This window comes from Capra hircus, chromosome 6 (genome assembly GCF_001704415.2).
Source record: "Capra hircus breed San Clemente chromosome 6, ASM170441v1, whole genome shotgun sequence".
NCBI classification, from domain to species: Eukaryota; Metazoa; Chordata; class Mammalia; order Artiodactyla; family Bovidae; genus Capra; species Capra hircus.
This window is the reverse complement of record NC_030813.1, coordinates 57880456-57894504: the sequence shown is the minus strand read 5'-3', so window position 1 is coordinate 57894504 and position 14049 is coordinate 57880456. Positions and strand designations below refer to the sequence as shown.

At 42.1% G+C, this 14049-nt stretch overlaps 1 protein-coding gene across 6 annotated transcripts in view; it reads right to left on the bottom strand.

Moving 5' to 3' along the window:
* The window catches only part of TBC1D1 (TBC1 domain family member 1), a 226123-nt gene that overhangs the window by 104866 nt on the left and 107208 nt on the right, over window positions 1-14049 (bottom strand). For all 6 annotated transcript variants that reach the window (XM_018049366.1, XM_018049368.1, XM_018049369.1 and 3 more), the window contains 5 exons: window positions 9758-10213; window positions 7761-7850; window positions 5939-6043; window positions 5297-5429; window positions 303-394 (listed from right to left, as the gene is read on the bottom strand). In XM_018049366.1, coding sequence (XP_017904855.1) covers window positions 303-394; window positions 5297-5429; window positions 5939-6043; window positions 7761-7850; window positions 9758-10213 — 876 coding nt within the window. The remainder of the gene's footprint in view (window positions 1-302; window positions 395-5296; window positions 5430-5938; window positions 6044-7760; window positions 7851-9757; window positions 10214-14049) is intronic.

Genomic DNA, 14049 nt, shown 5'->3' with positions numbered 1-14049 from the left:
AAGAGAGCGCTCCCCTGGGTTTAGCAGTTTTCACATGAAAGCCAAGTTCTGATCAGTTCAGTTCAGTCGCTCAGTCGTGTCCGACTCTGCGACCCCATGAATCACGCCAAGTTCTGATAGGAGTCTGCAATACTGACCTTGCCCTTGTCCCGAGGCTGTTAAAGCTCAAACCAAGAGGAACTCAGGCCCACTCCCTCAGGGCTCTGGCTGGTCTGCTTCGATATTTTTTACGATAACATTCCACAGAGAAGCTGCCTTTCCTCTCCCCACCCCTTTCTGGAAATTAAAAACCAGTACCGTACCTGAACCTCCTCAAAGATAGTTGCTTGCTCCTGATTAGTTAATGTTGTCAGGTGCTTCTGGAGCTCTAGTTTGGTTTTGGAAGAATTCATTCCTATTAAGAAAAAAAAGAGACCTGAGAACACACACACTACGTGACAGTTAGGAGGCGGGGTTAACACCTTCCGTTCTCTCTCCCTCTCTTACGTGCTTTCCCGCCCTCTTTAGGCATCGGAGGTTTTACGGAAATTCTAATCAATAACAATGTCAGTGATGAGGACACTGGCAACAAGTAACAGTTTTTGATTGAGCCCTCATGTGCTAGAGCCAACTTAAATGTCAGGTTTGTATCATTTCATTTTATACTAGAACCACCTGATGAAGAGGACCATTTTACAGGTAAGAAAACTGAGACCCAGAGAGCTCACAAGACTCCTGAAGTCCAACACACTGGACTCTACCTCAGCCTTGTGTGGTTCCAAATCATTTTTTTTCCTACCACTTGAAAGTGAAGTCGCTCAGTCGTGTCCGACTCTGCAACCCCATGGACTGTAGCCCTCCAGGCTCCTCCGTCCATGGGATTCTCCAGGCAAGAATACTGGAGTGGGTTGCCATTTCCTTCTCCAGGGTTGTTAACACATCGCACACAACAGGAACACTGTCCTCAGAAAATGATAAAACCTCATGAGTGTTTATATGTAAACTAGACAATCTCCCTTAAGGAAAAACCACTACTACCCTCTCTGAAAACTGTCCAACATTCTCCTGCAGGTTAGGTTCTTTCCCATAATAGTGATCCGTGTGGCAAACAGCGTTCCTTTTACCACCACATGCTTATTAATAGTCTTATGACCACATAATTAACATTACAGAGGATTCTGAGGGAAAGTCATTAAAATAAAGCTACCATTTTAGTGCCCATCAGAATCTGGTATTTCAGAAAGTTCCTTCTCCACACATATATGGCTCAGACCCTGCTCTGCCTTTCCCTGGGGGCCAAAGATAAGCACACATGATGAGATTTGGATGAAAGGATTTGCCAACCTATCATGGAAAAAACTGCAATGACTCTTAGGGCTGCCCTGGTGGCTCAGAGGTTAAAGTGTCTGCCTGCAGTGTGGGAGACCTAGGTTTGATCCCTGCATTGGGAAGATTCCCAGGAGAAGGAAATGGCAACCCACTCCAGTATTCTTGCCTGGAGAATCCCATGGACAGAGGAGCCTGATGGGCTTGCAAAGAGCTGGACATGACTGAGCGACTTCACTTTCACTTCACTGTCCCTATCCACTTGCCACCCCATTTCCTCCTGAGGGTGAACCACTGGGCCAGGATCTAGGCCAGATTTATCTACATAATAAGGATGGCCAGATGGGGCATCTCCGAAATGAAGAACAGGGACTTGGAAATCAGGCTTCTGTTTTACAGATGAGTTTCCTGAGGTCCAGAGAAGCCAGGCAACTGACAGGTCAGGAGGCCAATTAGCAGCCAAGCCCGTCCCAGAGCCAGCACTCCCTGCTCTCCCTGCCACAGAAGGCAGGGGCCCCACCCCTTTCAGCAAGCTGTGGCGAGGCCACTGCCCCAGCTCAAACCACTGCAGCTTCTAGCAGTCTTTCCAGAGGTACTCCCCCACCACCTTTTTTTTGGCCAAGAAAACCCTAAACGGCCACCATAAAAATAAAAGCCAGTATTTTTTTTAATGACTGCTGTGCCACTTTACAGAACACTGCATAATCTCATCTAACCCTCAACATAATCCTGGAAGTAGGCACTATATACAGTAATCCCAAGGTCCATAGGTAAAGAAACTGAGGCACAATCAACTCAAATATTTTGTCCAACGTCATCAGCTACATAAGGGACAGAGTGAGAATCTGACCCACGTTGATCTGCCTCCAGAGACCACTCCAGCACACTCCACTGCCTCCCTTTACCCACACACAGTCAAGTCACCTGACCCCGGTGACTTCAATACCAAAGCGAACTGCTCAGTGAAATAAGTCAAGCAGAAAAAGACAAGTACGGCAGATTTTCACTTATATGTGCAATCTAAAACACAAATAGACTTACAAAGAACCAGCTAGTGGCCGTAGGGCAGAGGGGAAGAGGGGAAGGGCAAAATAAGTGAAGGGGACTAAGGTGTACCAGCGGATTAAACTACCAGTTATAAAATAAATAAGTCACAGGGATGTGATGTGTGGCAAAGGGAATGCATTCAGTAACGTTATAATGACACTGTATGGTATAGAAGATATAAAAATACTGAATCACCATGCTGTACACAGACACTAATAATACTGGAAGTCAACTATTCTTCAATTTAAGAGAGAGAAGTGATTAAAGGTGCAGAAAGGACAGCTCAATTTGTCAGAGCACAGCTCATTCAGCTATTCCTCTGGCAAGCTGTCAGGTCACACCAGCCAGGGAAACAGCGATGCCTTCACTGCACTAACTACTTACAGGCTGAATCAAAACAGTGTTTACATTTACGAGCAAAATTAGCACTCAGAAGTCATTAAATAAAAATCCTCCCTGCATCTGGATGTCAATGATACCGTCCAAGCATCCTCTCGTGGACACACTTGTACTGTTTGATGAAACATTCACACATGGAGAAAAACCTCAAGAAGAGTTAGACTCATTATACATACTTCTAACAATCTCAGGTGAAATCATACAATACAGTCTACTCTTCATATTCAGCAGGTATGCAGAGATCCCTAGATAGTTCAATCCTTGTCTTCAGGAGCTCTCAATTCATTAAGTCCTTTCTGCCCCATCTCAAATCAAAGCTGGTCCTCCAGGCCCCATGCCTGCTCTCCACTGTGCACCCTCTGTGGGGTTCTCAACACTTTCAGCCACTCCTGGGGGTTTCTGCAGCAAGAAGGCAGCATTTCCCCACGTGATGCCAAAGGTTTTACAGGCGAGAAGGGCAGCAAGTCAGTCTGCCTTCATGCTGGCCACCAGAAAAGGCTCTTATTAAAGGGAGCACGGATGAACAGTTTTGCTTTGCCGAAGGCAAATTTACTTGGAGAGCAAAAGGAAACCTCAGTTCAACTTTTTCTTTTTAGTGAGAGTGTAATTTATGCCAAGAATTCCCAAAATGCTTCTCTAAACTTTAAAATAAGCAAAATGCTATATAAATACTAGCAGTTGTAGAGAGTCCAAACACAGAATCTGTACAGCTGCCCCTCTCAATGGCACCCACAAGCACAGTCTATTTATTCTACTTTATGGATTCCAGAGCATATTAACTACATCAGTTGATTAAGAAAACAGTCTTTAAGTCTTCCTTTTTGTGGCCATGTCATTCATTGTTCCTCTCCACTGTTTATGATGTTCTTGGCCAGATCATAACTTCCTATTAGAGCCACTGTTATGGGTACATAAAATGAGCTTTAATAAACGATTTCATTCTACTTGGGGATTCCCTGGTAGCTCAGATGGTAAAGAATCTGCCTGCAATGCAGGAGAACCAGGTTGGATCCCTGGGTAGGGATGCAACCTAGCAAAATGTAGGAACCTGAAACTAACTGTCCATAAAATAATCAGTATCTCCCTTACTAAGGACGGCTCTAATAATGTGCCATTGATGCTTTAGAAATGCTTCCCATCATGTAGGCAAAATGTACCCTCGCCAGTCTTCTAATTGTGCTAGTTAATGGATATTTTTACATTAGCATAGCTTTCTGCTTTGCTTGGATCTTATCCAGTAAAAGGATGAATTAAATGATAACTCCGAAACTACAGCAGCAAAATCCCTACCATAAATTAAACTTTTCAGGTATAGCTCTCTGAAAGCTAAGTCAGACCAAAGAAAGATTTGTCAAGTGGAACTCTGGAACCCTTCCAGCTCCTGCAGGTCAGAATCTGCTTTATCTTCAAGGCCCAAGTCACTGCAGGCTTCTTAACAAGCTCATAGGGGACACTGCCGTCATCGTTTACCTTATCTTGACAACCACTAAGGAAAGAACTAGTGATGCTCAGATGGGATCTCTTGTTAAAGCACAACTTTTCTTGCTCCCAGATATATTTTGCATCATGTCAGCAAAAAGGAACAACTAGGAAAACATGGTTGAAAATGTTAATCATTTTGATCCATTTTAAACAGCACTGGAATGCCAGCAAATGAACCTTTGAAGACCTTAAGATGATGTCAATTTGTCTTTAAAAAGGGAAATCAGATACCACCTCACATCCACCAGGATGGTTATCATCCCCAAGCCCCAGAAAGTAGGCTTGCTTATCCCTCAAATGTGCAGTAATCCCTTTTCCTTCCACAAAGTGGTGAGGATTAAATGGATGATAATACATGTTAAAGAAAGCAGTACAGTGCCAGGCATATCTTAAGCATGGAAATCGTAACATTTATTGCAGTTTCTCCCCAAGTCAAATTCCTAGAAAAACCTGGAGCAACACTTCCTGTGCTCTTTCTCACTGGCTCCTCAACTGGAACCTGCCCTCTGGCCATTCCTCACCATTAAAACTGCTCTGGAAGAAGCTATCATTGAAGCTATCATCGACCTTGTAATGGACTCTTTACGTGTCCAACTCTTTGCGACCCCACAGAATGCAGCCCACCAGGCTCCTCTGTCCATGGGATTTCCCAGGCAAGAATACTAGAGCAGGTTCCCATTTCCTTCTCCAGGGGATCTTTCCTACCCAGGGATCAAACCTGGGTTTCCTGCACTGCAGGAGAGCTGCAGTGAGCCACCAGGGAAGCCGTGTAATCGGCTCACTCAGTGGTTAGTTCTTACCTCTCATCTTACTAGACCCCTCCGTGGCAGCCAACTGAACACTCACCCCACCATGATTAACAGCGCAACTGGTCTTGTGCCCTCTGTTCCCCTAACTCCTCCACCGTCTTCGGGGCCCCTCGAGGGGAGATGGTAGCACCTGATATACAGAAGACATCCATCTATGACCCCTGTAACTAGCGTCACCCTCTGTGGGACAGAACCTTCCAACGAATTTGCCCAGGCCCCTGAACTCCTGCCCACCCCACCCCAACCAGGCTCACCCTCGATCCGCTCACAGAGCTTGTGCAGGCTCTGCAGGGGGCAGCCCTCACACAGCTGGGCTGGCGCCTTCGCTGTCTGCTGCACAGCAGCCACCGTGAAGGCCTGCTTCAAGGTCATCATGATCTCATCCACCTGATCAAAGAGGAGAGACCACAGAGAGCAGAAAGGCCATTTAAAATGATCTGGCAGAGATTTCAGGACTCTGTGGAAAGACCCAGTACTTAAGATTCTTCTGGACTGTTAGTCACAGGTTAATGGATAAGAATCATTAAGAACCACTAGGCTTATACATAGTCTAGAAACACTACAAATGCTCAAAGTTTTTCAAGGAGATAAGGTAAAAACTAGATGCAAATTAAATACTGAACGAAAACCAACTCTTCTGATCAAAAGTCCAAAATGACTTTTGAAAGATGCTAAAGCAGAGGGTGAAAGTGAGCAGGCCTTTAAGCATGATGAACATTGAAAATGTGCACCCAAGTCAGTCTCAAGTGTATATTAGCTGGTTATTAGTCATAAAAGTATAATTAAAACCAAATAATTTGTCAGTGAAGCCATATAGTTTTGCTATAAAGAAATCAGCGAGGCTGACATCCCATGTAGATGAGATTTCAAGGTAAGAAGAGCCCCTTCTCACTTACCAGAGCTTCATTTGTGCACTGAAACACGTAACAGACGAAATGAAAGCCTCCACCTCCGGAAGACTCACGGCAGATGAACCCAAAGTGGTCCACATGTCTAATACCCTGTGGAAGGCAGGGACAAGATCAAGAATGGTAAGCTATACCCAGAGGAGGCACCACTGCCACACGCGCAGCTGAAGACTCACACGGCACGGTTTTAAAGGACACTGTGAAATTACTATTTTCAAAGATGTTTTAAATATCTAAAAACATCTCTCAAATATGAAGTTCTACTAAAATGTTACTCCTCTGACTATCCCCACAATAAGAGAAGCAGGATCTGAAAACCAGAGCTTTCATCCTCATTTTCATAGTGAGAGGAAGTGGAGAAAAGCTGACACAGAAAAATGAGAACTTTTCTTAAGTATTAAGGAATAAGTAGATCAGAGAGTAACAAAGAAACACAACTGTACACACACAAGCAAACACACGTAGACACAAACATTAAAGGAAAGGTTTTAAAATATTTGTACTCCTAAAATAACAAACAAGTAAATCCTGAAGTAAACTGGTAGGAAGAGTGAGTCAAAAGTTATATACACAAAGAACAGAGATACTTTCAAGCATAAGACATTAAGGCCAAAGCTGTACCACAGTTTCCTAAGAGCTCTTTTTAATAAATATTAATATGTACACTTGTTTTGAAAGTATCAGCTAAGAACCACCTTAATACAGATAAGACATCATCCATAAATATTAACCTACAGCATCTCCTAAAAGCACCAGCATGCAAAGTGTCGGCAGCTTGAAGGGCAGGTGATCATGTAAATTTGTAAACATCCTTTAGGAAACAATAAAACTACCATATGAAAAAGCAAATATTTAGTATTACCATTTCAACAGAAATACAAGCAAATCAAGATAAAATGTCTATGGAGAATCTCACTTTCAGGTCAAATATTTCCCAATAAACGAGCAATCACTGACACATCCTGGCATTGCCATCAATGTTCTCCAACGGCAAGTTAAGCATATGCAAGAGGTTACTCCAAAGGAAAATATGATTTGGAAAAAACATTTTCTTTGTAAACGGTTCTCTAGTCGATCTTATGCATGAACGTCGTTTTCACCTTTGGGGGAAAAAATTCCCTATTGAATCATTACATAGATCACATTATAAATCAACAATGAGAGTTTCATTATGTCTTATTAATTTTGAGAAAATGAAACTGAGAAAATGATTTCAGACTTTTTAAAACTACCCAAACAGTAACCCATTTTTGCTAGGAAGATTCTGAGTAAAGTTGTCATAGCTCATTATAACTGACAGATTCTCCAAATCTCTCTATGAAACACACCCAGGAGATTTTCAGGAAACAACTCAAGTAGACACTACTCTAAGGAAAACATCCTCAAAGGTACTCATTACTTATTATATTTTAAGGAAGAGAAATAATGATCTTGGTATCCCCAAAGTCATGAATTTTTAGAAAGTAAAAATAAGTACTTTAAAAAATATATTAGTGTGTATGAGTATATATATAAATATGCATACAGACACACATACATGCACATACACCTGGAAATCAGGACTGCCAATGACTGGGAAAAAAAGAAAAGGAAACGTACTTTCTCCAGTAAGTTATGGTTGCTAAAAGCAAAATTTTTAACATTCAAGTTATATTTTGCCTTAATACACAGAAGGAAATGCAAGATCACAAACCCAGCACTTAGAAAGCATACATCTTGTGACCTTAGCCACTTCGGTTGAATGACAAACAGTAAAATAATTCATTAAAAAATTCAACTGCAGTTGAGCTGATAACCCATGTTCATTTACCTGAGAGCAAAAGGATATCTCCTTAAAATTTTTCTGCAACGCTATTTTTTTGGTGTCAGGACTGATGAGGTAAACTTCAGATTGACCAATCTTAAAAGACAAAGAAAGAAAGAAACTAGCTTTGCATGAACACTGAATTCAGATTTATTATACAAACTTTCTCATTTCATGACCTAGGAAAATAAAGAATCAATGGCTCAAGCTCCTGTTTAACAGTGACCATATCATGTAGAAGACCACTTCCAGGGCACACTCTACTCTACGGGCTTTGGGTAGGAGATAACCGTCAAGGTGTTCACCTTCGTCAGGCAGCTGTCTTGAGATGAAAGGACCAAATACCTCATAGTCAGTCACAAAGCCTCAGGTTCCCACAGCTCCCCTTTGTGAAAGAGAGGTTTTCTACATAAGCGACTCTCCAAGGATACAGGAGCTTCTCTTTTAAAATTTCCAGGACACTTTCTAATGATCAGAAAAATCTTAAATTATTGTTAAAAAATCTACCATTTGTTGAGTACATACTGTGTTAGATACTCACTCCTGCTTACCTGACTTCCTAAAAAAGTTAACAGTGTGAGCACAAACTAACATTGTCTTACAGACGAGGGTCAGCCTAACAGATCTCCGTTAGGACAGAGGACTGTCGCAATAACCACATAGTTAACCGTGCAGCTCCCCTCCTTCCCCTGCTGTTCCCTGAACCCAGGATGCTCCTCTAGCTGGCCACAGTGACACTTCTGCTCAGTGAAAATCACTGCCTTCAGAAAGCCCTGATTCCCCAGAAGCCCTCACAGCCTCCTTCGCAGCATTTATCACAATTTTAGTGAGACAATTACTCATACAATCAGTTGTCAGTCTCTCACTGGAATCTAAATTTCACGTGGGCAGAGATCATGCCTGTCCTGTCCATTGCTGTATTTCTAGCATGCTGCAAGGGACCCTGTAGATAGCATTTACACAATAAATACTTGAAAATAAATGTACTAAGCAGCTTTCCCAATGATACCAAGAGGTGTTGGTGGGGTTCTTTTTTTTTTTTTAATACAGACCACACATTACAACACCAGTCTGACTGCCAACGTAGCACTCTTTTCAGTATATTAGGTCAACCATGAAAAGAGGAAGAAATCGGCCCTCTGACACTCCATCTCGATTTCGACCCTGTATATCTCCACAGCCAGCTTCCTCATCACTTGGCCCGGAGTTAGGCATGGAAACGTTATATTTAAGCACACCTTCCTCTCTCCCTAGACTCTCAGTCAGCCTTAGGCCAAAGAAGAGACAGAGGAGGCTGAGAACAATCTCCTTCCCATACTGCAGAGGCTAACTCACTAGGAAACCAGCTGAGTCCTATCAGTTCAGACCCAGAGAACTCCTAGGACAGCAACCTTTCCAGAACAGCTGGGATCAGCCCGGACCGAGGAGCCTCAACTGCCAGGACAGCCTCCTGCCCATGCCTTTTCTGGCATTTGGCTCACTGTCAGTTTATCAAACCATTTCTAGAAAAGAGTAAGCAGCTGGCTAAACTAATACTGTAGTTTGGGTATCAATTTCAAATATCAGTTATCCCCAATTACCCAGGTAACAAAGTGTAAGTAGTTTAACAAATTTATAAAAATAGTAAAGGGGTATTTTCCAAAAAAATTTTGCTGAAATATATTACTTGAAATATGTTTAAAAAAAAAAAAAAACCCTTTTGGAGCCTCTTTTACACACATTAATTGATTGTTCCACATTGAAAAGATGTCTTCACCATCATGTGGGAGGCAGATAAAAATCATACAGGATGTAAGATAGATTCTGTTTGTTACCCCCTAATGGGGGTAATGGGGACTAAATAAGGATTCTATCCTGATAAAAGAATTATTCAGAATAAAAATATATGGATTCACACATAAATCCAAAAGCAATTCACAGATAATCTTCGTTCAACTAAGCAGATTTTCTTTTGAACACACAGACCAGACTGGGGATGTGCAGGAGGCTTGATAATATTTTACCGTGAAGAGCATAGTTCGATTTTCCTCAATATCTGTCGGCTGCACAATATTGTGTCCACTAATCAGGTGGTTCTCGATGTCGCTCTCCTCAAAAGAGCTGAAGAAACTACTACTCCGCAGCCCTGCATCCTGAAACTCCTTTCGGAAGGCCAAGGAGCGCAGCCCGGGCTGCGAGAAGGACTTGCGCATCGGCCGCGGGCCCCGCTCCCCATCCCCCGGTGGCTGCGGTGCAGACCGGAACTGATCCGAGGAGAAGCCGCCGCTCACGTGACTGAAGCCTTCGATGCACTCATCGATCAGGGCGGGTGGAGCCTTCCTGTGCGCCACGGCCACGCGGCCGCAGAACAGCACCTCGAACTTCTTGGCGAATGTGTCATCGAACTCCGAAGGGCAGCGGAGCTCCTCCTGGCGGGCGATCTTCCCAGCCTGCCGGATGGAACTGATGATCTCAGGCACCTGCGGGGAAAGGAAGGAATGTCATTTGGAACCTGCTGTGGTTGGGCTTCCCTGGTAGCTCAGCTGGAAAAGAATACGCCTGTAATGCAGGAGACCCGGTTCGATCCCTGGGTTGGGCGGATACCCTGGAGAAGGAAATGGCTACCCACTCCAGTATTCTTGCTTGGAGAATCCCATGGACAGAGGAGCCTGGCAGGCTACACACATACGTGGGGTAGCAAAGAGTCGGACAGGATTGAGTGACTAAGCCCAGCCCAGCACAGTGGTTGGGACGCACAGGGCCCGCATCCACAGGAGCCACGTCATGCTGCCCACATCGGTACACTGCGTATTTCATCACATGGGGCCAAAGGAGAAGCCCACAGAGTTCCGGACCAGGAGAGGGAAAGGCACAACTTTCACAGAGAGGAGGAGAGCAGTATTTATTAAGCATCCATTACATGCTGGGGATACACTAGGGGACTCATGTGCCTGCAAGCTTAAGTGATAAGTCCACAGACACAGCAAGTTAAATCCAGGCTGGTCCCCCTACTCCAGAGCCAAAGGTCTTCTCTGAGAAGCTGTCACTCTCCCTTCAAAAAGTCTGTCACCAAAACAGTATGCAGTTATTCTAGATTTCATGGCAGTACATCGTGGCAGTGCATCAAGTCTTCTAAAATAAAAGACAGGATGAGGATAACAAGACTGAAATTACCTTACACAACCTTTCTTCTAATCATAACATCATTATTTTCTCTAATGACAACTGACAATTTATTCCTCAGTTTTATATTCCCTAAGAGTTGAACAGTATTGACTACACAGCTAGGTGGTTTTAATCAAGGAATAAGCAACCCATGACAGTATCATTATCAAGGCAACACACTGTGGCTTCTTTCCACTGAACTTCTAAAGCCTCTGGTTCCTAATGTAGTCATGATCAAGAGAATGAACAAAAGAGTCTCATGTACTATTGTCAGGCCAACTGCTATACCCTCTCATCATTAGCTTCTGACGAGATCCTTCAAAGAAGCCACAGAAAGAGACGAGTCCTCCACAGAATGAATAAGCATGTGTCCAATCATCTGGAAGACATATGGCCACAGCACTAACACAAGACAGGCGTGAATGCATTTTCATAAGGAATGGCCTAGCTTTTGATATGACCTATTAAATAACACCCAAAGCCATTTTTTCCTTTTCTCTAAGAAAATCCAAAAGAACACCCAATACCCATAGGCCCACTGTCTTTTTAACAACATTACAGAAGGAGAAGAAAACCAAACCCTTTTCAATTTAGGTCAAAGATCAATGTACACAGTAAAGGGAGGTGGTTACAGTAGATCTGAAAAAACTTATTTTCTGTGTTCATAACATAATCCCCAAAGACCCAACTCAAAAGACTTTTCTCTGTGATTTCATATCATGCACACCTTAAAGACAATCTCTGCTGAAAAGATTAAGATATATCCTTTCAAGGTACTTTATCATACAAAAAGTCAAAACATCTTTAGACATATTTTATATTTTAAAAAATTAATTCCTGGAGCAAAGGCCCAAATGACACTGAGGAAGCCAGAATTTCAACGTCAAGCATCTACATGCACTGAGTATTGCAGAGCCTGGGCTGTGGCTCATTCCTCTACATACAAATAATTACACATCTTGCAAAGGCCTAAAAGTTATTCATAAATATAAAAGACAGGACAGAAAGAAGAAAGAAGTAGGAAGTCTAGATTTCATTCACACATTTGCCAAACAGTCACTACAGGACCTTGGCAAAAACAGCCTCAGTTTTTCTCTCTTGGGGGGAAAAAATTCTTAAAAGATTTTACAGGTAAAAGTTGTTTCTGTGAGCATAAAGAATAATGACTCTTTCAAAAAAGAAAAACAGTTCATGCAAATAAGAGATGATTTTCTAAGCAAATGGGTAAAATTATTTTATCAGGAGTCATGTGAATCTTCCTAATTACTAACCCCACTCTCTGAACAGGAAATTCAAAGCTTACTCAGTATTTTGAGGCTTCTTACAATACCCGACATTTCTATATGCTGGGTCTTCCCACTGCATCTGAAGTGAGTAATGGTGTCTTTCATTACATATCAAAGGGGAGAAAATGTGTGAAGTCATATGAGTTTATGGTGACTCGGTAATAAAGTACAAACACAAGTAAGACACGAATTAGAGAACTTGCTTTTTCCGTCTCTTTACAAGGTCAGAAGAGGCTAAAGAGTACATGGGTTCTAGGCAGATAGAGTTGTGCTGTGGTCCTTTTCCCAGCCACCAATCTTTTTCCTATCCTTTAATCAGAATCTTCAAAAGAGAATGCTTTAGTCAAAAACCAGTGCCTCCCTCCCCCTGAGCTGGTAAGCTGTGTGAATATGGGTGTAAAGGAAATAATAGGGCTTAGAAAAATCTCAGGGATCCTGACAAGAATATAACAATTTCAAAATATTTGAAGGCATATTACCAAACACACTTTCAATAATAAAGTGTAAACAGTTTAAAATCCAACATTTTAAAAACATTTCTGTAAGTCATTCAGGTATACTAAGAGACTAAATAAAAAATGGGCTCCACTTATGTCTGAAGTGAAGTGAAGTGAAAGTCAGTCTCCGACTCTTTGTGACCCCATGGACTATATAGTCCTTGGAATTCTCTAGGCCAGAATACTGGAGTGGGCAGCCTTTCCCTTCTCCAGGGGATCGTCCCAAACCAGGGATCAAACCCAGGTGTCCTGCATTGCAGGCAGATTCTTTACCAGCTGAGCCACAAGGGAAGCCCCCATTTATGTCTAATTTTGTAAAACTTTGATAGTTTAGTTCTCTTTACCAGAACAGACCTGGATACTGCTTTTTGAAAAATGAAGGCCTAAGACAAACCAACAGCTAACGTCATACGCAACACTGAAAAGCTAAAAGTATTCACTCTAAGATCAGGAACAAGATAAGGATACCCACTCTCACCACTTTCATTCAACATAGTTTTAGAAGGCCTAGCCAAAGCAAGCAAAGAAAAAGAAAATAAAAAGGAATCCAAACCGGAAAAGAAGAACACTGTCACTGTTTGCAGATGACATAATACCATACATAGAAAATCCTAAAGATGGTACTGGAAAACTACTAGAGCTCATTAATGCTCTAGTAGAAATCTGTAAAGTTTCAGGTTACAAAGTTAATACACAGAAATCTGTTGCATCTCTATACACTAACAACAAAATACCAGAAAAAGAAATTAAAGAAACAATTCCATTTACCACTGAATCAAAAAAAAAAACTGAGAAATAAATGTACCTACAGTGGCAAAAACCTGTACTCCATAAACTTTAAGACACTGATGAAAGAAACTGAAGACAACGCAGACAGATGGAAAGATATACTATGTTACTGGACGGGAAGAATCAATATAGTTAAAATGATTATATGACCCAAGGCAATCTACAGATGCAATTCAATCCCTATCAAACTACTAATACATTTTTCACAGAGTAGAATAATTAAATATATAATCATATTAATACAAATACATATATATACATATATATATATAATGGAATACCACTCAGCCATAAAAAAGAATGAAAGTTTACTATTTGCAGTAACATGGATGGACTTGGAGGGCATTATGCTAAGTGAAAGAAAACAGAGAAATCACTTATATGTGTGTGATATCAATTTTATGTGAAGTTTAATAAAATGGGGATTTCCTGGTGACTCAGTTGGTAAAGAATCCTGCAATGCAGGAGACCCGGTTCAATCCCTGGGTGAGGAAGATCCCCTGGAGGAGGGAATGGCAACCCACTCCAGTGTTCTTGCCTGGAGAATCCCACAGACAGAGGAGTCTGGCAGGCTGTGTC